At 37.6% G+C, this 27,905-nt stretch overlaps 1 protein-coding gene across 3 annotated transcripts in view; it reads right to left on the reverse strand.

Moving 5' to 3' along the window:
• Positions 1 to 27,905, reverse strand: part of LOC108696629 (histone-lysine N-methyltransferase PRDM16) — a 439,218-nt gene that overhangs the window by 294,450 nt on the left and 116,863 nt on the right. For all 3 annotated transcript variants that reach the window (XM_018226160.2, XM_041569449.1, XM_041569450.1), the window contains exon 2: positions 8,049 to 8,398. In XM_018226160.2, coding sequence (XP_018081649.2) covers positions 8,049 to 8,398 — 350 coding nt within the window. The remainder of the gene's footprint in view (positions 1 to 8,048; positions 8,399 to 27,905) is intronic.

Raw genomic sequence — 27,905 nt, forward strand, 5'->3', positions numbered from 1 at the left:
ATAAAAAATTTAATTTCTAGTGACCCTATAGAATTGTATACGAAGGATAAATATATTTCTCTGCCTTTCTCCGTCATATCCGTCATACATCCCCACGTAAGCCCCCATACATTTCCATAGGAGCCATTTCTTCTGAAAACATATCCTATGAATTATACTAAGTACATATTTTAGATGACTTCTCATGCCGTATTTCCCTCACACTTGTCAATAGTTGCCATCTTTTAATTAGCAGAATAAACAGTGCTATGATAAATGTCATTATTTACTCAATAAATGATCAAAATCATTGTTTTTCCTTTCCACTGGGGCAATAAACTGAAAACGTGGTGTGATTTATGTCAGAGCCAGTGACTCTGTGTCAGCAGGCAAGGGAGTAATAGACTCAAGAGAGCATGCATAAATTCAATCACATCACACAAAATAAAAGAAGCCTTTTTCATCTTCCCTGATAGCTTTGTACACCCAGAGCCAAATCAGAGAATTTCATCTACAGAGTAACATGGTAACCATGAATATTCCCTAATTGTTTCCTCTGTGAAGAACAGCAAGGAAGATGTGTTCGATTTTGGAAAACTGACCCTTTATCTTGGAAAACATATGAAGGGATTTCAATTTTCTAAATACCAATTGCTCAAAGGGTTGGGAGTCTCTTCTCCACAAAGGTTTTTTGAAGAATACTCCATAATTTGACACAAATTTCTAGATAATTGTAAAGGGATTTATTTACATATGTTTGGGGTGTTGATATGCTCTTTTATATTTAAGCAACTTTCTGAAACATATTGACCTAGGGATGAGTATTTAATTATTTTATTCACTCACTGTTATTTGTTTTTATTAGGCTCAAAAAAAAATAATTTTCACAATTAATGATCAAGTAAAGATTTTATTTGGTTTTCTTGCTCGCCTTAATAAAAAGTTTGGGACTCTGGACCACATTTAAATTAAAGGCTTGATGTGTCTTTTAACTTGCTTTGTTGTGTTACTGTATTAAGCTGGCCACACATTGTAAGTCAAATATACAACTATTTTGTATATTTTGTATATGATTGAAAACATTTTTTCAAATGCATTCTTTTCATACAGACTGATTTCTAAGTCATGATAAACAAACGGACAATCTAGCCAGTTAGTGATGGGCTAATAAATTCGGCAGCTGCAAATTTGCAGCGAATTTCCGCATTTCACCTCCAGGGAATAAATTTGTAAGAACTGCGGTGAAAAATCTGGTGCGTCAAAAGAAATGTGGGCACGTGTCAGAGTAGTCTCGCGCATAAAATTTATTAAATTGATTAAGTCGCCCATTGACTTTAATGCATTTGGACAAAATAGGCGCGCATATAAAAATTGTCGCGGGCATCAAAACTGACGCGCATCGAAATAATTTTGACGCCCATTGACTTCAATGAGAAATTTTTGCCTTTTGTGAATTTCGCAGTAAATTCACAAATTTTCCAGAAAAGCCAAGTGGGACAAATTCGCCCATTACTACTAGCCAGCATTAAACCTCTATATTACACAATTAGAAATAGGATGCTCAACCCATCTGAGTGCATTGTTGGCAATGATAATTATTTATCTCATACAATTTTTAATTATCTCATACAAGGTACTAATCTATCATCCACATTTAAAGGGGTTCTGTCATGATTTTATGTTTTTATTTCTAAAGTACACTGCTTACACTGCAAATAATTCACTCTACCATATACAATTTCATTCCTGAACCAATAAGGGGCAGATTTATCAAGGGTCGAAGTTCGAAGTAATGGGAGTTTTTGGAACTCCCTTAACTTTGAAATTCAAATTAAAGAAGTGCAATCTAAATTTATTTTAAAAAATCAAAGTTTTTAACTTTGGGTGAATAGGCTGTATTCAAATCAAATCAAAGTTTTAGTACATTCGATCGAATTCGAAACAAAGTATTTGCCCCAAAAAACTTTGATTTTTCAAAGTCCGCCAAATGACTACATAACGGTTCTAGGAGGTACCCCATAGGCTAAAACAGCAATTCGGCAGGTTTTAGATGGCGAATGGTCGAAGTAAAAATTTTAAAGAGACAGTACATGATAAATTTCGATATTCAAATAGTCACATTTTTTTGAAAATTGAAATTCTAATTATTTTTTCACTTTTTATTTAGTTGTTATATTGTTGTGTAGGTTAAAGCAAGCTGCAATAATGGATGTTAAAACAATTGTTGCGTTATGATGCTGATTCAGATATTTCATCTGGGCCCTTAAAAGATAAGAAGCCCTGCTGTAGAGGATTGGGGATGTGAGGTCACTTCCTCTTATGAAGTACACCAAGAAAAACACAGGGATTGACACTCCCAGGTAAATAAAAAGTAAAATATAATTTACTGCAATCAATGCAAACACAGTATCTTTCCTCACTATTGATCGTTTTAAAATGTGACCTTTAAACGCAATGCCTTTGCAGAATTAATAGGGATAAAATATCCTACTCCGGAGTTAGAAAGCTCTGACTAGAGCAACTTCGCAAAATGATGGAAAATTTACTTCTGCTCAAGTTGGACAAACAGTTTATAGCAAACAAGTCTAGGATCATAAACACAACTTCATAAAATACTGCATACACTAGAATATTTAATTAATATAATAACATAGCTGAATTATAATTTATGCAAAAAGAATTCTACTCTGAAACATAAAATAAGCAGGAATAAGTAAAAGATGTATGGAAAATGCTGAGTGCAGGTAACTTTAAGAAACATTAATGAGATGCTTAAATACCATTGCTCATCCAGTCCTATCTTTATATAGACAGATATAAGAGTAGACAGTTTATGGTGAGCACATAATATAGTATTTGGCTTAAACTAGTGAATAACATTTTAGAAGTTGTTGATGGCATCATACTGTAAAAAGTGATGATGTATTCCCATTAAACCCTGTTCTGTACCATTAACATGGCTTGAAACTGGTCGAGACTCTAAATTCAGAATTGGGGTCAATATTTTTCCAAGTGGCTTCAGACCCTCAAGTGGTTACATTTGATTACCGCCACCAAGATATGCAATTTACCAATAATAATTTTAATATTCAATCGTATGTCTGAGCTTGATATGGGCACTCAAAATAAAAAGCACGTTCAACATTCCTTATTTGCAGATTGTAGTTAATCAGATCTTATTCACATAATCTGTAGCTTTTAAAGGACATCTTACACATTTCTTATGGGCAGAAAACATGCGCTGAAAGATAAGAGATGCAGCACAAAGCAAGCAATTTATCTAATTGAAATGTGAATACAAGGTCAAAACTGATAGTGATTGGGTGGGTCTGTGGCACTGTTTGAGGACGTTAGAGTGAGGGCAAATAATTCAAACTGCTCCTATAAAAGGTAGCTGTCAGGTCAGGATCAGGGAACAAAGGAACGACAGAGAAACTTGAGGAGCACCATGGAGAGAGAAAGTATTCTCACGTAGACCAAAAATAAACAATATCGCAAAGTCAACATCATGGTAAATAATAGAAACTGCCCGTACCAGGCTTGAGGTTCAATGAGTAATAGAGATATGGAACATTACTTAAAAAGAAGAAGGTAAATATAGGCTTGCAACAGGATAAGAGACAAGAACATTTGCTTCAAGGACATTTTTGCCTCTTCATACAGAAATGCTTGGAATTAATTGAGTTATAGGCAACTATAGCTGATGTTTCGAATGATGGTGGCTCTATGTATGGTGAAATGGATCATCTCCAGTTGATAGCTTCATTGATTCTCATCAACAAAAATCTAAGATATTTGCAGCCAATATAATCTGGGCCAATTTACCACCTTCATTTTTAATTCCATTTTTATATAATTCTTTTACAGGTATGGGACTTGTTATCCAGAATGCTCAGGACCTGGGGTTTCCTTAATTGAGATTGCCATACCTTACGTCTGTTGGAAAATCATGTAAACATTAAATAAACCCAATAGGCTGGTTTTGCTTCCAATAAGGATTAATTATATCTTAGTTTGAATCAAGGACAAGGTACTGTTATATTTTATTTATTTTTCTAAAAATTTGGATTATTTGGATAAAATGGAGTCTGTGGGACATGACCTTCCCATAATTTGGAGCTTTCTGAATAATGGGTTTCCACATCCCATTAGGGTTGCCACCTTTTCTAGAAAAAAATACCAGCCTTCCTATATATTTATCTTTTTCCCTATTAATAACATTGGGATAAACCATCATTTTTACTGGCCAGGCCAGTAAAATACTGGCTAGGTGGCAACCCTAGATCTCATACATGTATAAAGTAGAATCTTTGGCACTGGAAAAGAAATGATCTCTCAGAGTAAATTTACACACTTGTTTATATATTTTTATATATGTATCAGCGTATCAAATAATAGATAGGTATTACAGATATTAAGAAATCAGCCAAATCTCACACAATGTGCAGTGTTGTATTACGAAAATCTAAATTGTTCTGTTTCATTGGCATAAATGCTTTGCAGAGGTCATGTAAATAGAAAGAATGAAACTCACACCTACGAAAGCTCTGGTATTTGTGTGATAACTATTTAAATATTGCGTCTTCTGATAAAACAGTAAGAGGTTTGTCACTGATATAAATCTAAAGCCTGAAAAAGCCTGCTCGTCATGATTTGTGGATTCTTTTGAAGTCCTCTGACAAAAGTACTAAAGGTGTTTACTTTCGCTCACCTATGTAATACTAATGTAGATAAGTGATTTGTATCTTTTAGCTTGACTCATTAGCACATCCATCAGATCAAGCCCAGACCTGGCTTTTTTGTAGGTCATGCAAATGGTTACAGAATTTTGGTTCATTTTAACATGTACAATTAAAATTCAAGATTAGTAAAACAAATTCCAGTGTGGTTCTAATTGTTTGTGGGTTACAATGTCTACCATCAAAACTAGCTGGCCCTGCACTGGCTGATTTAAGCTGCCAATGTGGCCCCTTCAGACCAAGTCAGGGCTTATCCTCCCATGTATGGGCCCTCTCTGACTGTTTCCTGGCTGAAAACCATCCAAATATTTATCAAACAGGTTTTAAAATCCCTTCTGGTAAGGGCTGCATTGGTAAATTGATGTGGTCCTCTCCTGATGAGCCAGCTTAGGCCCCATTTAGTCCAATATGGACATGGGTGGGCAAATCTGATGCTGGTTGTGTATAGCCAGTTTAATGTAATGGTACAAGAACAGATCTTGGGGGCCTTGGCATGTTTGATTTTTAGCAGTTGGGGAACATGGTCAAATCACCAGGAATCAATCACTATTGCCTTCTAGGGCAATATCCTAAAAGCACCAATGCAAACATCTGTAAATGATTATTATTTAGCAATGTAGAAGTCTGCATTTCCAAGACACCATTGCATGACAAGGCAATAGCCATAGGCAGGGAATATAGTCCAGTTATGGGCAGTTTGGAACTTCCTTCTGAGCAACAACAAAATGCAGGTGCCAAAGCACTCAAACTTGCCCTTTTGCCACCAGGCCTTAGAGATAAAGTATTTTTATAAGTATTTTTTTAAAATAGGGCATATTATAATAACAAAGATTCATACTGTATATAGCGTGGAAAAGGGAAAAAAAAAAAAACTAAAAATTTCTAAATTCTCTAACAGAGGTTATGAGACATAATGGAAGAGTTGCATAACTGTATATGTTGGCCCAAAAGGTTTATTAATAAAATTCATCTAGGGGTGTTCATGAGAAAAGAGCTTTATTGTTAACATAAGTGCTTCATACCACCATTGCAGTTAATAGAGAAAGATAGATTTGCTTTCATTTTAGACATGAGATTGGACTTGGCTATTCTAACATGTATGATCATGTAAAGAGTCAACGAATAACTTCTTGGCAGGTGCCCAGAACTCATGAAACCCAATAGGATGAGATCATAAGGAGATATGGAAGAGAGTACTACTACTGTGCTTGTCAGGAATTGAATAGAAGATGTTGCATTGCTCCTTGTAATGTGTGGGTGCTAAGGGCTTTAGAATTAAGTGGGTAAAAATCAGTGAAGGACACAATTATATAAACGGTGGTCTATATATAAAATAAAACAGTATACTATATATATTATAAAGTATATTATACAAAGGGTAGTAATGAATAAAACTGCTCCAGGTTTCATCGCCAAAGTCAGTAGGTGGTTTTTTTCGCCATATTTTTTCTTGCAAGTCAATGGGTGTTTTTTCTGCGTTTTCCCCCCATCAAAAGCATTGGTGCCAATGTCAATTTTTTGTGCAGGTAAAAACTTTATTTTTCAAACAAAAAACTACATTCTAATAATGTTGTTCTGGTGCCAAAACTGCTGAAACAAAATTCTTTGTATAACTCTAGTTCTGCCACTGGGTTTTTTTTCACAAGTTTTTACAAAACAAAATTCTAGTAGAGATTCATGAATATTTTCGCTACTTGCAAAAATTCGGCATAAAAAATTTGCTCATTCCTAACAAAGTGTGAAGAAACATCTGTCTTTATTTCGTGATGAGCTAAATTTAATAATAATTATGTACCTTTGTGATAAATACATCTGCATTGGAAATACTCGTAGTTTTCCTAGTAGGAAACACAATAGACTAGGCGGAGCTTTGCTTACACAACGGATAAAAGATGGCTGAAGATCTTATAGAAAACAAGGCAATAAAACCCAGGACCAGGACTTCAGAAAAAAATAAATAATATGCAAAGTCAAATCAGTCATTTTCATTTTTTGCTTCTGGTTCTTTAAGTACAATATGAACCTATATTTATTGTTTCCTTTAAATCAATCAATCAATGTCAAAATGTAATAATCCTTAAGGAAAACACAATCTATTTGCATTATTGATCTAATAAAAAGCCAACACATAAATGAGTAAAGCTGCCGAAATTGCTTTTTTTTTGTTATCTTTATAAACTAACGTCTGTAAGCACATCTGTAGTGAATTCTGTTTCAGCCTGATAGAAGCAGAATATATAAAAGAGAAGAAAAAGGGATGCTTTTTGATACAGACAGATGTGCGTGTGACAAGTGCATCATCTAACCGCAAAATGACTTTAATGGGTTTTAAATAAATGGTTTGTATTGTAATACATATATAAGTGGGGAAGGTAGGAGCTATGAATGAGCATTCCCTGAGGCTAAGCATCTTTCAGCTGAGACACTGTGACTGTTATGGGGGAATAAATTGTACATACTGCTCATGTCTTCCTACAAAACAACTCTTTGGTGTGAACCTGGCCTTTAAAATGGTAACATCAATCAAGCACGAGGGCATGTAGATTTTAGATTACCTTTGGCTTTTTAGTTACCACTTTCAAAACCAGTAGTGTGTAGGCATTAATGTACAGACTAAAGGTGACTAAACATAAGATGCTGATGGTTCCTTAGTGCTATTATTCAGCCATAGTACAAGAGTCACATTGAAGAGTGCTGATTTACAACCATTCCACAGGCCTGGATTTATGAACTGGGTGTCCCTAGGCCAGAAGGTCCCATGACTGCTCCTCCCTCTCATTCCCCCCCTCATGCACATTTTCCACCAGAGCACTAGGGATTAGGAGCACAGATTTTAAAGTGCTGGGAGGATGCGGCTGGGAGGCATGCCACCCCTAAAATCTTACCACCCTAGGCCCAGGCCTTTGTGGCCTTCCCACAAAGCTGGGCCTGGCCTTCCACATTATGGCCGTCATGAAGATGAATCCTTCTGGCTTCCATCAAAAACATTCCGTATCTCTTTTATAAACTCATTTTAAACAATTGAAGGTGTATTATGAATAAAATACACTTTAGATGATATTTAGTTGTCTTCAAAGATAATAAAAAACCCATAGCATAACATTTTGAGACTGCAGAAGAAATATGCAATTTTGACATATTGGATTTCTGATCTGTTTAACCTTTGAGATTTTTTTTAATACCACAATATGATTACAAACCATAAATATGTAACTTGAATAAACAGACACCCACTCATATCCTTTTCCTGAAGGGCAAACTCTTTTCAATTATCTTTTCTAAAAGCATTGCCTGGGAAAAAGGCTTTGATTAGCCCCATATTTTACTTACTTCCCATCCTAGATTGTTCTCTTTTAATGTGGTCTTTTGCATCATGATGTAAGGTCCAAGTCTTTCCCCTGCTTCAATCTTCTTTTTGGCCCAGATACCAAGTCCTGCCCCTGGAATTGAAGATTCTCTGAGTTCAAAATCTGGAGGGATTGGAATGTCATCAGGAATGTAGACAGGGGCTTCATAAGGTGAGCCCTCTTTTGGGGTGAAGTCTTCACTAGTTGGAAATGGGGACGGAGGTCCTACAGGAATGGGCGACATTATACTGTCCTCAGTTTCTTCTTCTGCACTTTCACCAGCAAGCAGATCCGGGTCGGGCTCATACATATTATTTACAAGCTCATTGTCACCTGAAAGAGAGAGACCAACACTTATTTTTTGCTCCAAAGAAATGTGAAATGGATCATGTTAAGCAGATTTGCACGGGTGCTCTTTAAACCAATGCTCTTATCTGTATAGTTATTATTAGCCTTTATTTTTCTAGTGCTGGAACATTTATGTAGTGCATTGATTTTAATCATTCGTATTGATCCCTGCCCCAGTGGAGCTAACAAAATTGAGTACCACAGTGCTGTCCAACTGGTGGCCCATGGGCCGCATCTGGCCCGCGACCCCCCCTTGTGTGGCCCCACAAATGAAGTCTGGCAGCTGTGAGTGCTTACCTTGTGTAAATTTGGGTATTACTACAGAGATTAACTGGAAACTATTCATAATCCAGGTTTAGACTATAATCACCTGCATTGTTCACATTTGTAATCCCTCCTATAATATTCACACCTGTAATCCCCCCTGTATTGTTCACACTTTAGACCCAGACTATAAATACCCACATTGTTCACCTGTTCACAACTAACACAGGCTGTAGAAAGGGCACAGGCATTGTGTCACTGTACATAGTGCAGTTTATACTGTTCTCAGAGTGGTAAAATAGGTTATTTGCATGGTCATGTTAGGTTTCCCTCTCTCCTACTCTGCTCTGCCTGTGTGTGCCACACTCTGCCTGCCCTATGCTCCTTGTGTGTGCCATACTCAGCCTGCCCTATGCTCCCTGTGTGTACCATACTCTGCTTGAACTATGCTCCCTGTGTGTGCCATACTCCGCCTCTGCCTGCCCTATGTTTCTTGTGTGTGTCATACTCTGCCTGCCCTATGCTCTCTGTGTGTGCCATACTCTACCTGCCCTATGCTCCATGTGTGTGCCTTACTCTGCCTGTGGGAGATGAGCATGGTGTGGGTTTATTCTGTTTTTTCTTTTGCATTTGAAAATAGTTGTTAGGGGGTCCCTAATATATTTAATAACGTTCTAGGAGTTGTTTGCTGTGCTATCCCCAGGGGAGAGGAGGCATATGGATTTAAGGGTATATCTTGTGTGACGAGTGATATCCCTACAGTTCTTGCTGTGTGGTTTAAAGTGGGTACAGTTAAAAAAGGAGTGGCTAACACTCATTTCCATTAAAGGCCCTCCAACACATAGGCCAGAAACATTACGGCCCTCGGTAAAATTGGACAGCACTGGAGTACAGGCTCAGGACCTGGGGTTTTCCAAGTAAGGGGTCTTTCCATAATTTGAATCACCCTACCTTAATTCTGCTAAAAAATGGCATGCATTAAAAGTCTGAATTAAACCCAATAGCATTGTTTGGCCTTGAATAAGGATTAATAATATTGTAGTTGGGATCAAGTATAAAGTAAAAAAAAATTTGTCATGACAACACATGATTATATCAAACTGAACATAGAGTGTATGTTGAAAATGTTGGAAGGTCGGTCTAATTAGACCCCAAGATGTTCTGACCTTGTTTGCTTTTTGTTAGATCTTTGGTCCATGTGCAGTTCTGGACAGGGGCACTATTGCTACGAGGCAGGTTTCTCAACTCGCCTCAGGCAGCAGCCAGAGTATTTGGTTGCTCCAATGGAGTAGAATGGGAGAATTTGTTTTGTGTTTTATCATGTTATCATAATTTGATGTTTTATCATAAGAGTTAGGGAGAATGCCTGTTTTATCTTCTGCTGCCCTAACAGCCCAACCTGAGGGACCATTATGTGGAGATTTGGAGTAGAAAATATATTTTCTACTCTATATAATCATGGACACATAAATGAGATGCTAATACAGTAATGTTTTATACAGGGTTGATCCTGGGGCTGCTGCTGCCTACCGATGCCGCCCCCCTCTCCTGCTTAAAACGTTAGCATTGGAGCGGGTTAAATTGGGGCCACATCGCTAGTGCAATGAAAGCTACAGTGCTCTCTGCACTAGCAGAGCTGAAATTCAGTTTTAAAAACTGGAAATTCGGCTCTTAGAGTTAACTGCCAACTGCCTCCTGAGACAAGGTTCTCAATGGCCCCAGGAGAGGTCCTGGTTTTATATTTCTGTAATATAATTTACATCATAGTATAATACTGACATAAATAGGAGCCCGCATGACAATATGACTTATATGTCATGTAAATTAAAAGGGGTATAGGTACAGACCTTTTATCCAAAATGCTGGGGACCTGGGTCTTTCTGGATAATGGGTCTTTCTGTAAATTAGATCTACATACTTTAAGTCAAAAAAAAAAATTATTTAAATGTAATTTAATCCCAATAGGACGGTTTTGCCTTTAATAAGGAGTAATTGCGTCTTAATTGGGATCAAGTACAAGCTACTGTTTTATTATTACAGAGAAAAAGGGAATCATTTTTAATAATTTGAATTATTTGATTAAAATGTAGTCTATGGAACATGGCTTTTCCATAATTTGGAGCTTTCTGAATAATGGGTTTCCAGATAATGGAATGCGGTTTTGAGCCTGTTTTGTCCACAACTTTCACAGAAACTGCAGACATTTGGCTTCTAAGAGGGACAGAAGCAGTGGCACAGGCAGGTAATGGTGTAATTGGTATCAACCCATTTTATTTCCAGATAATGGATCTCATACCTGTATTAATTAAGTTGTGTGTTTCCTTTTACGCCTCTCAATCACCAAATTTAACACCATTATTTTATGCCATTATTCTTATGGCATAACCAATGGCAGTCAATGGGAAAGATTAGTTAGTAAACTCTGCTACATGATCGCCATTTGCTTACTATTGGTCAAGCCACACAGGGCGTTTTAGGGAGATTTGGTCGCCTGGCGACTAATCGCCTCATTTTTGCGGCGACCAATCTCACCAAACGCCTTCCCTGAATATGTGCCGGCATAAAAAAAACGCATGGTTCGTTTTCCGAAGTCGCCCGAAGTTGGAAACTTAGGACGACTTCGGAAAACGAATCGTCGCGTGTGATTAGCGCCGGTGTTTTTTTTTTTTTTCATTTTAGCAGCCGCAGATTCAGGGAAGGCGTTTGGGGAGATTGGTCGCTGCAAAAATGAGGTGATTAGTCGCCAGGCGACCAAATCTCCCCAAAACGCCCTGTGTGGACTTACCCTAAAGCAGCTGTTACTTTTTGCACATTCATTTTATTCATATACTTTTTTATGCAGGGGTAAAGAAATGTTATCTCCGCTCATGCTCATAATCTACGTATATCTATGTCATAATCTGACATGATCATAATCTACGTATTGTTGTATAGAAAGTGTCACGGCATTCACTAGCATTGAAAGAGTTCTGGGATTTGCAGTTTACTATGGCTGGGGAGCAGGATATTTCATATTTCTATACTAGGAATCACATTTCTTCCATGTGACTGAAATAACAAAAATCTCCTTTAACCATAGCTGTATGTAAGATGCATAAATATACAGAATCAGTACGGTGTAATTTGTCTATGTACACTGCAGTTTGCAATCCAAACACAGGCCCTGCAATCAGCACTAACCAGGCCTCAATTGCGGCAGGAGTGTTTCTAATCACGCTTTCATAGCCCGCTGTCAGCTGCTGCCAAGAACATGGATTTTTATGACTTTGGAAATCCTTACTTCACAACAGCATGTTATTTTCTCGCGTTATAAACCTGAAATTCTTGACGATGGTTACTCAGTGGTTTAAACGTTAAGGCATATGGGTTAATGAGCTCTCTAATGACTCGTCTGCATCAACTCGTTAAAAAAAAAAGAAAATAGGAGAAAAAAAGATTACAAATGATTACGGCTCAGGACACTCTGTATTATTTGTGCTGTAGTTCAGAATAAATCAAATTGTTCTTGCCAAGGATTCAACTAACTGAGCTGGCAGCAGGGAGATCAGCGGGATTAGTGCAGTTACTTTTTATTTCACTTTTATATGTTAGACTGAATAAAAGTGAGCAGCAATTAAGCTATGAATGTTGATATGTAAATGTAGATGATATCACTGTGATGTCATAGCATAAAGGGTTTTTATTTAAAGCAAAACTGACCATGAGTTCTCTCTTCTTATTAGGGGGATTACGTTTTGGTTTAGCCCAACCATCCTAAAGGGGTTGTTCACTTTTACTGTACATGAATTTTTAGTATGATGTAGAGAGTGATATTCTGAGACAACCCGCAGTTGGTTTTCATTTTTATCATTGGTGGTTTTTGAGTTATTTCACTTTTAATTGAGCAGCTCTCAGTTTGCAATTTCGACAATCTGTTTGCTAGGTTGCAACCACTGATTTGAATAAGAGGCTGGAGTATGAATAGCAGAGGGACTAAATAGAAAGATGAGTAATAAAAACTGACAGTAACAATAAGGGGCCGATTCACTAACTTCGAGTGATGGATTCGAAGTAAAAAAACGTTGAATTTGGAAGTGTTTTTTGGGCTACTTCGACCATCGAATGGGCTACTACGACCTTCGACTACGACTACGACTTCGAATCGAACTATTTGAACTAAAAATCGTTCAACCATTCGACCATTCTATAGTCGAAGTACTGTCTCTTTAAGAAAAAACTTCAACCCCCTAGTTTGCCATCTAAAAGCTACCGAACTCAATGTTAGCCTATGGGGAAGGTCCCCATAGGCGTGGCTAACTTTTTTTGATCGAAGGATATTACTTTGATCGTTGGATTAAAATCCTTCGAATCGTTCAATTCGAAGGATTTTATCGTTCGATCGAAGGAATAATCCTATTTGCGCTAAAATCCTTCGACTTCGATATTCGAAGTCGAAGGATTTTAATTCGCAGTCGAATATCGAGGGTTAATTAACCCTCGATATTCGACCCTTTGTGAATCGGCCCCTAAATGTGTAGTCTTACAGAGCATTTGTTTTTACATGGGGTCAGTGACCCCCATTTGAAAGCTGGAAACGTTAGAAGAAGATGATAAATAATTCAAAAACTATAAAAAAAAAAAATAATAAAGACTAATTAAACCATTGCTTAAAAGTAGTCATTCTATGACATACTAAATGTTAACTTAAAGGTGAACTACACCTTTAAGGCACATTACTGGTGAGAAGGCCATTCAAACCTATGCAGAATAAGTGTCCACTGTAATGTTTAGCCTTCCAACATACAAAGTAATTAGGTTTAAAATAAAGTCCTACATTGTCTTTGTGTACCCAAGTACCAACCACAAAAAATAATGTCAGAATGGCTGGAAGTTATCACCTAACTTGGGTAGGTCCAAAACAATGGCCTCTTCAGTCAATATCTAATCAAGTTTTGTTTAAATATACGGAGTGCTAAGGCTGGCAAAGTTTATTAGGCAAGGAAAGCATGGTTTGGTGAAAGTGGTACTCTACAAAGGGGGTCTCCATGGGCCCTCCCTGTGATCTGAACAAATGGATCTGCCCAGTATGGTAAAGTTGTGCTCATTTGGTCACCAACAGATCTCTTGTGTACTCACAGAATTGTTCATTTTGGAGATGGACCAAACAGTTCCTGTAAATTTTGGAGGTACAGCTACTTGTAGCGTATAATTATAATTATCAGCTGGTAGTACACAAGTTTGTATCACAAATACATGAGTGGGTCAGTAGTGACTAGTGATGAGCGAATCTATTCACCGGCCATGGATTAGTGGCGAAATTCCGAATTTTGGCATGTGCAAATTTTTTCACAAAACTGCAGCAAAAATTCACTCAAAAAAAAATGCCCATTAGAAAAAAGCCCATTGACTTTAATGCATTAGGACAAAAATAGTCGCCATAAGAAAAAACGCCCATTGACACATTAGGACGAAAAAGTCTCCATAAGAAAAAACGCCAAAAGACTTTAATGCATTTGGAGCGAGAAAAATTGTCATGCGCATAAAAATTGTTGCACGGAAAAACGCCAATTAACTTCAATACGTTTCACAAAATTTCGATGTTTTGTAAATCTTTCCGCAATTTTATTGGCAAAGCGAAATGGGACAGATTCACTCATCCCTAGTATTGACCCTCTCTTCTTTTGCATGAAATGAGTCCACTGTTTAATGGCTGGTTTGTAAATGAACACCGGCATCTCTTCCTTTCATTTTTTTTATATGAAACTGAACAGGAATATTCAATTGAACAAATCCACTAAGTGACAGGGCTTTGCATTCTTACAATGTCTTCCCCCTAGTTTTGTTCACATGTCGCATTAGGAAAAAAGCCCCATAAATAGTTCCATATTGCCGTTGAAACATTTCATATATTTCGATCTTTCAATAAAAACATAAATTGCATTCCGCTGTGTGTATAGATACAGGCTGCAGGGTTAGTTTCATAATTACGTGCCGCTGGATGTACAACATGGTAAAAAAAAAGGTGCCAATATAAATATTTCATTATTGAAACGAAAGAAAAATAAAATGTGTATATACTCGAGGAGACCTGTTTAATAGTTTTCCACATTTTTCCACAAATTTATTTTTTTACCCCAACTTGTATTTTTTATATAAAGTTCATGAAATGGAAATACGCCTGTTTTATGTGGTGCAGTTTAGTCACAACAGTAGTACACCGAAAATCCAAATGCTGATAATTGCCCTTATTTATCTCCTGGTTCATTACACTGTTAAGTGCAAAAGGAAAATTGAGTGGAAAATTGGCAGGTAATGATTCTGTCAGACCATAGGGGGGTGGCACTTTATCACCAATAATGAGGAGATGTTGGGTGGTTGTGGAACCACAATATAGATTCTGGGTGCTAAAGATAACTCGAAATTATTTTATCAACAGATTTTCTTGGAAATCACCTTTAAATGTGTACATTAAACAGGGAAATGTATTTTTAAGTCAGACATAGGCAACTTTGTATACATATTTTAGTAGTTTTTATTTCTATGTATGGACTGACATTGGGTTAGCTAAGCCAGTGGGTCGAATTGTCTAATATTGTCTGTTTTGGTTTTCCACATGAATAACCATGATTTTTGTTTGCTTGTTGGGCCTCACATAAGTGAAGTGAAAAGAAGGTGTTGCCATGTTTCCAGTTCTTCTGCAAATCCATCAAGGATTCTACTAGACGGGACTAGATGGGATTGCAGGGTTTTCGTTCCAAAACTCTTAATTATCTCCCAAGGTACCCTGTAACTGGCCAAAAGGATAAACCAAACAGATTAATTATTTTCATGTAGATATGACCACCTTTAGTAGATATAATCAAGATGGTTCATTCACCTCTGTCAAGTTTAAAGGCAGCCATACATGGGCAGATCCAATGGTTTGAAGAGTTTGCCAAACGAGCAGATCTTGCACCGATATGTCCACCTTGATCCTGGGTAGTGATGGGCGAATATGGGCCGAAAAAAATCACAAATATCCCGTGAAATTTGCGAAAACGGCGAAAAATTCGGGAAATGGTGCTTGCGTCCCGTTTTTGATGCGCAAAAAAACGGACGCCGGCATCCATTTTTTTTTTACGCTGGCGAATTTTCCCTGGCGAATTTTCGCAGCGGCGTCGAATCATGTGAATTTGCCACGAATTCGCCCATCACTAATCCTGGGCCTTAGGGCCAGATATCAATTGCAGAAGCCCGTCGGAGGGCCCCATATACTGGCCAATAAGCTGCCAAATTTGTATGTCGGCAGCTTTTAGCAATGCAATTAGCATGGCAATAATGATTTTCAACCTGCCCTCCTGCTCTTGGAGAACAGATTTTAACACTGTTTACAGGTTCTTCTTTGTGCCAATGATAAAGAGTTATTATAGAACTTGACGATCAAGTTTGTTGCTAAATGAGATTGCTAAGCAGGGACCTGCAAAATGCAAAGCTCTTGGGAGCCAGCAAAAATTTTAAAAAAAATACCCTACATACTGCAGGGTGCTTACCGATTGGATACAGTCTTACAGGCACTTCCTACTCTCTCCAATCCTTCCATCTGGTGCTTATTGCTTAGAGGGAATTGCAAATATGCAAAACCCCAACTGGCATGCCTATCTGGATGCAAACTGGGACTGTAACGTATTGTCACAGGGGATAGACCCTGCTTGCATCTGGATCTGTGGATCTGTGTACCGGCTCTGTTATTTCATACTCTCATGTCCCAGGCCACAAAGGTATGTAGTGGAAAATGCTTGGGAACACTTAAAACTCAGGATAAGGGCTTGGAAAAGGTCACACAAAAATACTTTTGGTAGGAGCATTAATATTTCAGTGCCCCCCCTTAAAAGATTGCAATATATGTATCATTCAACATACTTTGCATTCAGCATACTCTGCTGTTGGGTGGTAAATAAATGGAATTATAAAGCCCTGCTTACAAAACGTGCACACTTTTGTTTAACAGTGAATCCATTCAAACACACAGTAGCTGAAACTGCATAGAGATCATAAATTCTAGTTCATAAAAATGATAAATTGGGTATAACGCTATGTTCCCCCTCAGTATGCTCACTGAGTCTCTCATCAGTGGAAGACAAGGAAGTGGTTTAAACATTTGGAGAGAAATTCTGGTTTGGTTTCCAGCGGAAAGGGAGGCAGATTATTGCACATTCAGTTCTGCGGAACATGCCGTAAGTGCCTCTGGTTAAAACATGCTTTTCTTCTCTTCTCTCTTTTCTTGGAGTTGTGGGTTGCCAATTGATGTCTCAGGCAATTACTCTATTAAAATCATTTCAATGGTAATTCTAAAATCTGGTATAAATTCTGATGCAGAGGAAGAGCAGTTAAACTCAGCATATTGGTTTCAGCCTGTTTGATATTTATTTTTTTAATAGTTGCTACACAATGCTTTTATTTACTCTCTGCATAGAAGAATTGCCTTAGGGGGTTATTTACTAAACTCCAAATACCCGAAATCTGAAAAATTCGTGATTTTCTGTGTTTTAAAAAAAAATCACAAATTTTTTGGAATTTATTAAACCCCCAGGGCTAAAAAGCCTGAATATAAAAACAAGGCATCTCAAACCTGTCGAGGTTGCATAAAAGTCAATAGGAACAGTCCCATTGATTTTTGGTTGTGTTGGGGGTTTCGGGCAATTCCACTATGTCTTCGGAGCTTTCGGGTGAAAATTCCAAAAAAATTGGGGGGAAATGCCCGAAAAAATCGTGTAAATCTGAGCTTTTCCCGCAAAGGTAATTTTCAGGAAAATGTAATAATAAATAAGCGTTAAAAACCCAAGTGGCTTAGATCGGAGTTTGTAGCAGCCGATATTGAGATAAATTCAGACCTTGATAAATAACCCCTTAAGGTTCAGGGGGATAAAGTGCAAGTAATAATCAGGGATCATTTTAATACTGGTATGGGATCCGTAATCCAGAAACCTGTTAACCAGAAAGCTCAGAATTACAAGAAGGCCATCTCCCATAGACTCCATTTTAATCGAATAATTCAAAATTTGTATTCTGTAGGTAAACCTCCCTGTGCTCAAAGAGAGTCAATCAGGGAAATGCAAGGGAAACAATTGCGGGAATACAGCTTTAGATTTCATCTAATTGGACCAAATCAGAATCACGTATAATTGACTATGATAATTGAATGGTTCTGTTCAGACTATGGTATCAGATCCAGTCCTTTCTGGAGGGTTTTAGGGATTGCAGCAGGCTTCAACTTTGATCTGCTGAATAATATTTTGGCACTGAATTATAAAGCATAATACTAACCATGTGGACCATCGATGGCATCCTCTTTCATCTCTATGGAATTGCATGGAAATTGGATGTAAATTTGATCTCCAAGCAAAGAGTCACATGCAATTTCCACTGAAAGCATTTTCTTTTACATTTTCATTTGGAAATTGAATCCAGCTAAATTGTGTCTAAACCTCCTGCAAATATGTAAAGTGACTAGTTGGAACTGTTTGGCTGCCGATGAGGTACATACTGCTGCAACTGTGTCTGTATACAAGAGGCCAAAGATCTTGGACTGCGCGTTGGAGAAGACTAGGTTGTAAAACACTTGCTTCTTAAAGGACCTGAACCTTAGCCAAAAGTTTTTAAAAGCAAAGAGCTACTACATGGATACCAAGAGTGTAAACAAAATTCTCTACATCACCAGCTGTTGCTTCTGTGGAAATACTTTGATTCTAGTTTACATTCCAAGACAGGGGCCACCATACCAAAACATGCATACATTTCATACATGTTGATCATCAATCTGGCATGTACAATAGTGCAACCTTTTTCAGTTCATACTTTGATCAGGGTCCCCATAGCTCATAACAAGGTCATAGATTGGTGTATCAGAATTCCAAGGATATCTAGGCCAGTAAAGAAGTTTTATGCCTAAAACTAACTATAACTGAACTTCAAACGTGACTTACGCATGTATCTAGAAGAGCTTATATGCATTTTCCCAAAATCTCAGCCTAACTGGCCTTCAGGCTGAGCCCCACTGCCACTGCTTATTTTTCCTAATGGGGGGGCAGCCCTTCCTAATGGGGAGGGGGCAGCCCTACAGTTTGGGAACCACCAGTGTAAAGTGTTTCATATTGGGTAATAGGTACATATTTGGATCTTGTAGACCAGTGATCCCTAACCAGTGTCTCGTGAGCAACATGTTGCTCTCCAACCACTTGGATGTTGCTCCCAGTGGCCTCAAAGCAGGTGCTTATTTTGTAATTCCAGGCTTGGAGACAACTTTGGTTGCATAAAACCAGATGTACTGCTAAATAGAGACTCCTGTAGGCTGCCAGTCCACATAGGGGCTACCAAATAGCCAATCACAGGCCTTATTTTGCATCCCGAGGGATTTTTTTCATGCTAGTGTTGCTTTCAAGTCTTTTAACATTGTAATGTGGCTCATGGGATAAATAAATGGGGGACAACTATTCTAGACCAAATATGCAACCTTAAAACTCACATAGGAAACATATTCTATTGATCTATATCTAATCTCTTGTTCAGATATTAATTGGTAGAAAACACTCAGATCAGTCCACTTTAGATCACGTCATGCAAGTGGCAGTTAGGTGGCCTAGTTCATCTGGTTACCACCACCTAGCTTTGTTCATTCACCCACCAATACATTTTTATACTGTAATCATATGAAAAGCCATAATGAAACATATAAGAGAGGACGATAAATGCAAAGGAAGTAAGAAAATGCATGGAGGACAATATCTCATAAATGTCAGACTTGCCTAAATAGCCTCTATAGTGGCATTTAAATGGTGCATAACTGTCTCAACTAAATAGAAAAAATGCCATTCTTTTAAAAAGGGGCATTCTTACAAAATCTAAAGATGTGGAACTAAGAAACTTGACCCGTATCTTCAGCAGCCAGATTCCTTGGCAGGGGCAGCAGCGCTAGCCAGTCTCATGCCAACAGGACCTGCAAAGCTGTTAAATCGATAAGACGTGCTTGGAAAAGATTTTGCCACATGGCAAATACACTATATGATAATGTGGCTGATAAATATGAAAAAAAATACTATTCCTTCTTTATTTCTTATCTTTTCAACAAAAAGAATGGTAAAAATCGAATCTAAATGAATGTGCTTCCTTTTTATAGGGGACATGGATTAATAATCCCTACAATGCCGGGAGTATATAAATTCCTCTAGATAACAAGTTGGGGGAGATTACATTTCTGTAATTTATATCAGCTTTAAAGGTAACCATAAAAACGGGGATAATATCTTATTGCCAAACCAAGTTAAAGACCATATCAGTGGCTCCTTGAAATGAAAGCATTTGACACCTGATTAAATGCTATCAGGCTTAGTAACCTAACCACGAATCCTCCCACCTCAGCCCACAAGAAATACAGATAGACAGTTTAAGGGCCTAGGTGGGATTTTGTTCCCCCCCTTGTGTTAACAAAAATGAACAAATAAAACTGAGTTCCCTAGAGTTCCGACGCCAGCAGAAAATAATGTTACTAGATCCCCACAAGTATACATTCAAAACCCTAAATAATATCTTTTTAACAAGCAAACGCTAGCATATAATTTGCAAAGGTTTAAAAGACTAACAGTAAAGTGATAAAGGCAAAATTAAGCGTGTTCCTTAATTAAAGGATTTCTGCTCGTGAAATAGGGAGAGAAGCCTGTAACGATAATTTGGAGTATTCCCTCAAACACATTTTCCAGAGTACAGTAAAACCAGCAGGGAGGGTTTCCAAATAACTCAGCACTAAATGCCAGTATTATATTTCCAGTAAAAGGCTAGTCAGCCAGGCATCAAAAATATTTTCACAGAAAAGCTTATTTCAGCGTAAGGCTCATGTGTGTGGGGTTTTGAAGATACAATTCAGGCATCCGTATCCATGGTATGGAAAAACGGGGCCTTTGCTATAAAGAAAGCCTTCTGGTTTCATTTTTGGTCATAGAGTAAGGGGATGCTGGAGTCTCAAACCATACATCTTGGATAATTAATATTAGCCAGATACTCTCATAGGGGAAATAGATTTTTGAGAAAAGCCTAATCAGTTTGGATTAGGGTAAAATGCAACTTAAACTTGTACAAACAATTAAAAAATCGTATTTATTTGTTTGGAGACATCCACATACATCCCAACATTTGAAAATCAGAAAGTTCAGCTGTAGAAAATGTTCTGACCACGCCATGTCCATTTTATACAATTTGGTCGATTGTGGAAAGTTTGAACACATTTCTGGTGGTTTTAGGGTCATGTTTTAAGTGTTATTGCAGTTTTGCTCATGAAGACGAATTGCCCTTTCAGCTATAAAGCTGGCCATAGACGCAAAGATCCGATCGTACGAATCATCGGACTTTCCCATCTCCCGACCCGCCACTAACCATTCAGATCAAAGTCTTACCATTCCGACCAAATAAAGTAGTTAAAGAACAGATCAGCCGATGTTCTGCTCCTGACAGCTAGTGACAGTCTCCCACTGAAAATCGTACGATCGGCAATACACGCAGAGATATTATCGGCAGCCGACAGAAATCTTCTAACCTGTCTGATCGACCAAATGACCGATCTCCGCCGGACAAAAAATGACGGGACTCTCCACACACGTTCCAAAAATCATACGAATCGTGGATTGTTGCATCTATGGCTAGCTAAAGTCTCTGTAAGGCTTTGTTTATCTTAAATTGTTACAAATGTATCTAAGTGCAGATGCTGAGTATTCTGGGCTCTCTGCCAAAACGCCTCTTGTTTAATTAAGTTTTAGAAACTTTGCTAGTCTCTGTAAGGCTTTTGTTAAAAGAAATGGTTGATGGCATACAATTCCTTGAGTAGAGAGGTATTGTGAAAATAGTTGTAGAGCTTTTTTTATACATTAAAAAAATGATATGACTGGAAGATACAGATATGGATCTGTTATCATGAAACCCATTAACCAGAAATATCCGAGTATTCCCTTTTCTCTGTAATAATAAAACAGTACCTTGTACTTGATACCAACTCAGATATAATTAATCCTTATTGGTGGCGAAACACTCTTATTATGATTGATTGATGTTTAACTGATGTTTTAGAAGACTTATGGTATAGAGATCCAAATTACGGAAAGACCCCTTATCCAGATCCTTAGCATTCTGAATAACAGGTCCTATACCTGTACTTTAAAACTTATTGCCTTTCAGATATCAATGTTTTGCTCTGTAGCCAGTATGACATATGGTGGTGTTGTACTGTAACTGTTCATGGAAGGGATTTGCTGGTTTAAAGCAGTACTGCAAGTCTTGGAGCACAATAGCTTTTGCCTGTGTGCTTCCCAGGAATAGTATAGTCATGTACCATGTATTAGCAAATTCTACTCCACCTTTGTGCTGCAAAAATGATGCTTGGTGCATGCATGAGCACAGAGACTTCGGTTTGCAAGGAAACCCGAACTGGAGCCCTAACACATAGGGTGCCTCTTTCATTTCAGATCTCCTTTAAGAACTGTAGGCGGCTGCAACTCTAGTATCTGTTCTAGTAAACTGCGGGATATCATTGCCATTCAGCTCAGTGCATGTTCCCTCAGGGCTCAGAACAGGAGTGCTGACGTTTATTAACACAGCAGATTAATAGCACAGGGGAAAGCCATTTCCACAAACATGATAAATATTAATAATAATCAATAATAACTTATATGTCCTGAATTGATGAGATGCAGACATTGCCCGGGAGAACAGGGAACATGGGAACCTTACCTAGCTCTGATTAGGGTAGTTATTTACTAAATCCAAATTTATCTCATATTTAAGATAAAAAAGCTCAAACTCCCATGCCTGATTTTGCCTGATTTATTAATAAAATAACTCGAATAACTTGGATCAGGAAAAAAAAACAATAAAATTGAGCAAAAACCCAAATCAATCAACTTTTTCGGGTTTTTGCCTGAAAACCCTGAATTTATCGTTTTATCAGGCTAAACCCAGCGCAAAGCTCCATTAGTGATTAGTGATGGCGGATAAAAGCGCCTGGCGCGAATGCGCAAGGAATTTCCACGTTTTGCTGCCAGTGAATAAATTTGCGAAACTCCCGTGAAAATTCGCAGACGTCAAAAAATTTTGGAAGCGTGTCCGAAAAGTCGCTTGCATCAAAACCGCTGGCCGCCCATTGACTTTAATGCCGGCATCAAAATTGATGCGAGTGTCAATTTTTGAGTTTCACATGATTTCATGGGAAATTTGCAAATTTTTCAGCGAAAGAGAGAAATTTGCTTATCACTAACCATGATATTTTCAAATTGGGATAGAGACATCTCCCATTGACTTTATACATGACTTCAACAGGTCTGGATTTTGCAGCATTGGGGTATAATAAATCTCGAGAAAAAAATATTTCCACTAAGATTTTTCGTTTTTGCCCCAAAAAGCCCGACCAGATAAATTTGAGGTTCACTTAATAAATGTTGTCTCACTCACAGGCACACACACAAGGGCCCCACTACCAGTTACCAGTGTAATGGGTTTATGTAATAAAAGGCACTTGGTTTGCCCAGGGGCAGTAACCCATAGCAATCAATCAACAGGTAGCATTTACCGGTCACATGTTTAAAATTAAACACCTTATTGGTTACTGCTACAGGGCAAACTTAGTGCCTTTTATTACATATGGGGGTTACTGTGTAAAATAATAAAACACGCAAAAACAGAACTCATAAAAGCAACAAACAATACCACCATGGAAATATGTGGATCTTTGCCTTATTTACTGGGACAAATTGGGCTGATAGTAATATATGGGCGCTAAGTCAACAATTGGATCACATGAGCGGCCATTCTCTAGATTGAGAATGGTCCATTACATTTTCTGCCAGCAAGTCCTAGCTAAATGGTCCCTTATCACATCTAAATGGGAAGTTGTTTTTTTTATACCATTATGGCATCAGAAGGCTACATATCCCCAAGTATTCATTCAATGGTGCACCTTGTCTAAACTCAATATTGTAATGATGTTGGCTGGAGTTGGCCCAGTATCCAAATATGTTGGAAATCCACCCCACTTAGATAAAAATAAGCCGCTGTTTGGGAGTGTTCTCTTAGCATAGAGCACATGGAATGCACATTTCCTTTCATAGAGACAGGGTATATGTATACTCTGAAAAAACTCAGTAGGCCACTATCTATCTATCTATCTATCTATCTATCTATCTATCTATCTGTCGATCTATCTATTATCTATTTATCCTTAATTCTATCTATCTATCTATCCATCCATCTATCTATCAACTATCCATTTATTATCTAACAGTCTGTCAATCTATTGTCGATTTACTGTATCTATCTATTCATCTATCTTTTATCTATCCATCTAATTATTATCTACTGTATCTATCTATCTATCTATTCATCTATCGATTATCTATCTGTTCATCTATCTATTATCTATCTATTCATCTATCTATCATTTCTCTATCTATCTATCTATCTATCTATCTATCTATCTATCTATCAATCATCTATCATCTATCTATCTATCAATCTATCTATTATCTATTTATCCTTCTATCCATCTATCTTTTATCTATCTATAATACACAAAAGCCATGAATATCTTGTAAATTATAGCCTTATAAACGGTGAACGGTTCTGATGAGTTCTGATGTCATCAGTTATAAACGGTGAGTTCTGATGTCATTTCTGTCACATGACTCACCGAAATTTGTGTATTATAATAAATAAATTACCCCCAGTTGCAAAATATGAGGATATTAGAAGTTACCTTGGAGTTCCATGACCTGTATAAAAACACTCGGCCTTCGGCCTCGTGTTTTTATATGGTCATGAAACTCCTCGGTAACTTATAATATCCTTATATTTTACAAAAGGGGGTACTTTATTCACTATATATATTGTCTGTCTACTGTATCTATCATCTATCTATCCATCTATCTATTTATCTGTCTATTACATATCTATCTATCTATCTATCTATCTATCTGTCAATCAGCTGTCTATCTATCTGATCTATCATCTATCTATCTATCTATCTATCTATCATCTATCATCTATCTATTATGTATCTATCTCTATCCTTAAAGTAGAGGCATGTAAATCTAAAACAGGGATTTGTAATGTACAGACTTGTATTGCAATAAAACTCCCAGCTATCCTCTCTAAGGGGATTCTAGGCCTTGTAGTTCAGCCTTGGCTGCAGGGTCACAGGTACAACATCCCTGGCTTATATTTACTGCAGTGAGAGCTCCTTATAGGCCTGTTCCTTTATGAACTGGCACATATCCCACGGTGCTTCATCTATGCCGCTAACACTCAGCTTCTCAAAGTGTGATATGAGGTGTTGTAAACAGCACCTGGCCCTATATAAAGTAAATGTTGTATACTGAATGGAATTATTTATATATAAAGCGCACATGGGACTCCAGTATTTGTATTTCAGTGCTGCCACATCCCCCTATTTCCTCGCTGCTCGCACAGAGCCTGGGGCCAGGCTGGAGAAATGACTTGTGATGCCACTGTAATTTTTATCAAGGCTTGTTTCTACTAAAAAGCCTCTTTGTTTCACAGAAATGTGATTTGGCCTTTCTTCCTATCTTCTATTCCTTAGTTAATATACCACTTCCACTTGCCCTGGAGGTAGGAAAGGTATTCCATGCAATGGCTCACATCCCAATGTTTTTGCTCTCAAGCACAACAGAACTTTTTTTTTTTTATCCCTCTCAGCCCAAGATGTTTAGGAGCTGAAAGTGTGGAGACAGCAGAAATGTTTTTATTTAACCATCAGTATCTTGATTTATTTTTTAATCGCACATTCCCCAGGCTTTATATCATGCAGTCAGACACTGACAGTTGGTTCATGCAATTTGGAGGGCAGATTTTAGGGTAAAGCAAAAAGGAAATTGGCCCTTACCCTCCCCCAGCATCAGTGTGACTTCTTGAGAAGCGAAATGTCAATAAAGTAGATATAATAAATGATGTTTAATATATAGTAGTTTTATCACATGTTCTGACATCACGTGGAACAGCAGGGCACATGCATGTCAATTCAATAGAAAAGTGTATGATAGGGATCAATTTAAACTGAGCCTGGAAAGTGACTTCTATCATGTACATCAGGGCTCTCCAACTTGTGTCCTTCCAGCTGTTACTTTTTAAGTATAAGTTAAATGTTAAAAGAACAAAGACATATTTAAAAAGATACAATCATCCTCCAAGTTCCCTCTTTTGCAACATTTCTATTTTGCTTGCTGTAAGCACTTCTCATTAGTGCCGGGCATTTGTCTCTTGCTAAATATATCCAGCTTTCACTAAATGACTGCCATGCAGTTTTTCCTTTGGTTTTGGGAGTTTTCATATCTCAGTCACTCTGCTAACGAATCCTGTTAAGGGCTCAAAATCCTTAACAGGACCGCAGAACACCGTGGTCTGAAAGCACAATTGCAAGAATAGCTAGAATCTCTGCCATAAAGCAAGAGAGTACTGCTGTGTTAGGAAGGAAAGAGCAATTAAACTTCTCTATACAAGTTCAGCATTGAATATTTGTTTTCAACACTTCAGTTTTTGCTAAATATTACATGAAGCTAAAGGCACAAATCCAAACTCTATTTTTGAATGACAGTTGATTAAAACCAAAAAAAAAAAAGGAAATCAATCATGAATAGTGAGGCCAGGCATGGATTTTCTGCATAGTCCCATATTTTCCCATTGGCTAATTTTTTCACAAAAGCGCCACAAAATTATGATGCAAAAAAATTTGGCCATTGACCCCAATATATTTTCCACACATTTTTAGGCAAGGCAAAATAGCGCAGATTCACTCATCACTGGCTATTTTATGTACTAGGAGTGGAAAATTGTTATGGGTATATGGATCCCAGTTGGGAAGAAAACCCAAAGTGCCTGCCACTGCCACTTCTACTTGTGTCCATTCCTCTGGATACCTATAGACATTAGATATATCCTTCAGGATGCAGCTAATATCCTCAACTAATCAGTAATATCAAGGAAGAGCCAGAGTCCAACATGCAGAGCAATTTATCTGAATAATACTCAAATTAGGGTACTAGTAGGGTGTGTGATGAGGGACATCCCTCCACCATGAATACAGAGCTGCTGAATGCAGGCATTCATTGGAGAGGCACAGATCTCTTTACTCCATTTTGGCATATGGGTACAATGCATGGAGCAGGGTGCAAGTACAAAAACACATGGTGATTTGCTCCAGTTTTTTTGCAATTTGCACCGGGCCCTGTACTTTGTAAATAAGCCCTTATGTATTTTACTGAGCAACTAGAAGCACTCTTCTACCCAGACTGGTATGTACAGTATTATAATTTAAATATAATATTTTGTTTAAACCCTTTTAGTTTAAACTAATACCGAGTATTAGTTGGGGAGGAATAAAAAAAACATATTATGTGCCACCATTCTACAATTACTTGGTAGGAATAACTGATAGTGTAATTAAAACATTTTAGAATTAAAAGAACATTAAATGTAAATCTGGTAACCGATTTCTCCAAAAAAAACAGCATTAATATTGTGCGCAATGCAATTGCCAATGAGTGTAACATGTACTGGTCCTGGGTATATTTAATTACAAATCATCATGCGTGTCGTAACCCTGAAACATTGCTCTCCAATTTATACAGTTCATGGAGGATAAACCATATATTTAACTAGAAAAGGATTCAGTCATGGGATGAATGCTAATTTGTCACTCTGTTTTACATAGCCCTGTGGCAACAATACTTTATGTATTCCTTTATAAAAAGGGGATATGAAAACAGTCGCACTGCAAAGGTTTCTGTATGGGAGAGGGGGGTCTGCTTGAATCCCCAAAATCATTAAATAAAAGTCTAGTCTGATGGTAATACAAAGGGGTGGTGACAATAAGTAGACATATTTCCTCTAATAATAGCAGCAGTGAAATGTAGTATAAAAACAAGCTGCACGTTTCTTGGTAAATAGGACCATACCGTGGGGCGCAACATAACTCCACTTAAGATAAGCTGAAAACAATGTGACACACAGTTGCATTATGTTGCAGATTTAAAGAAATGCTTTGTAGGATAAACTGGGTTAATAGCCAGCAAAAGTATCTGGGGAATCAGGCTTTCATTTCAGATGTAACTGGATTCTACAGCCCTGCACTTGGGTCTGCTTGAAAACCAAGTCTGGAATGCTTATAAAGAGAAGGAGAATCATATTCCTTCCCATGATAAATTAACCCTGAGGCTTTAGAGAA

Source organism: Xenopus laevis, chromosome 7L (assembly GCF_017654675.1).
Source record: "Xenopus laevis strain J_2021 chromosome 7L, Xenopus_laevis_v10.1, whole genome shotgun sequence".
Lineage (NCBI taxonomy): Eukaryota > Metazoa > Chordata > Amphibia > Anura > Pipidae > Xenopus > Xenopus laevis.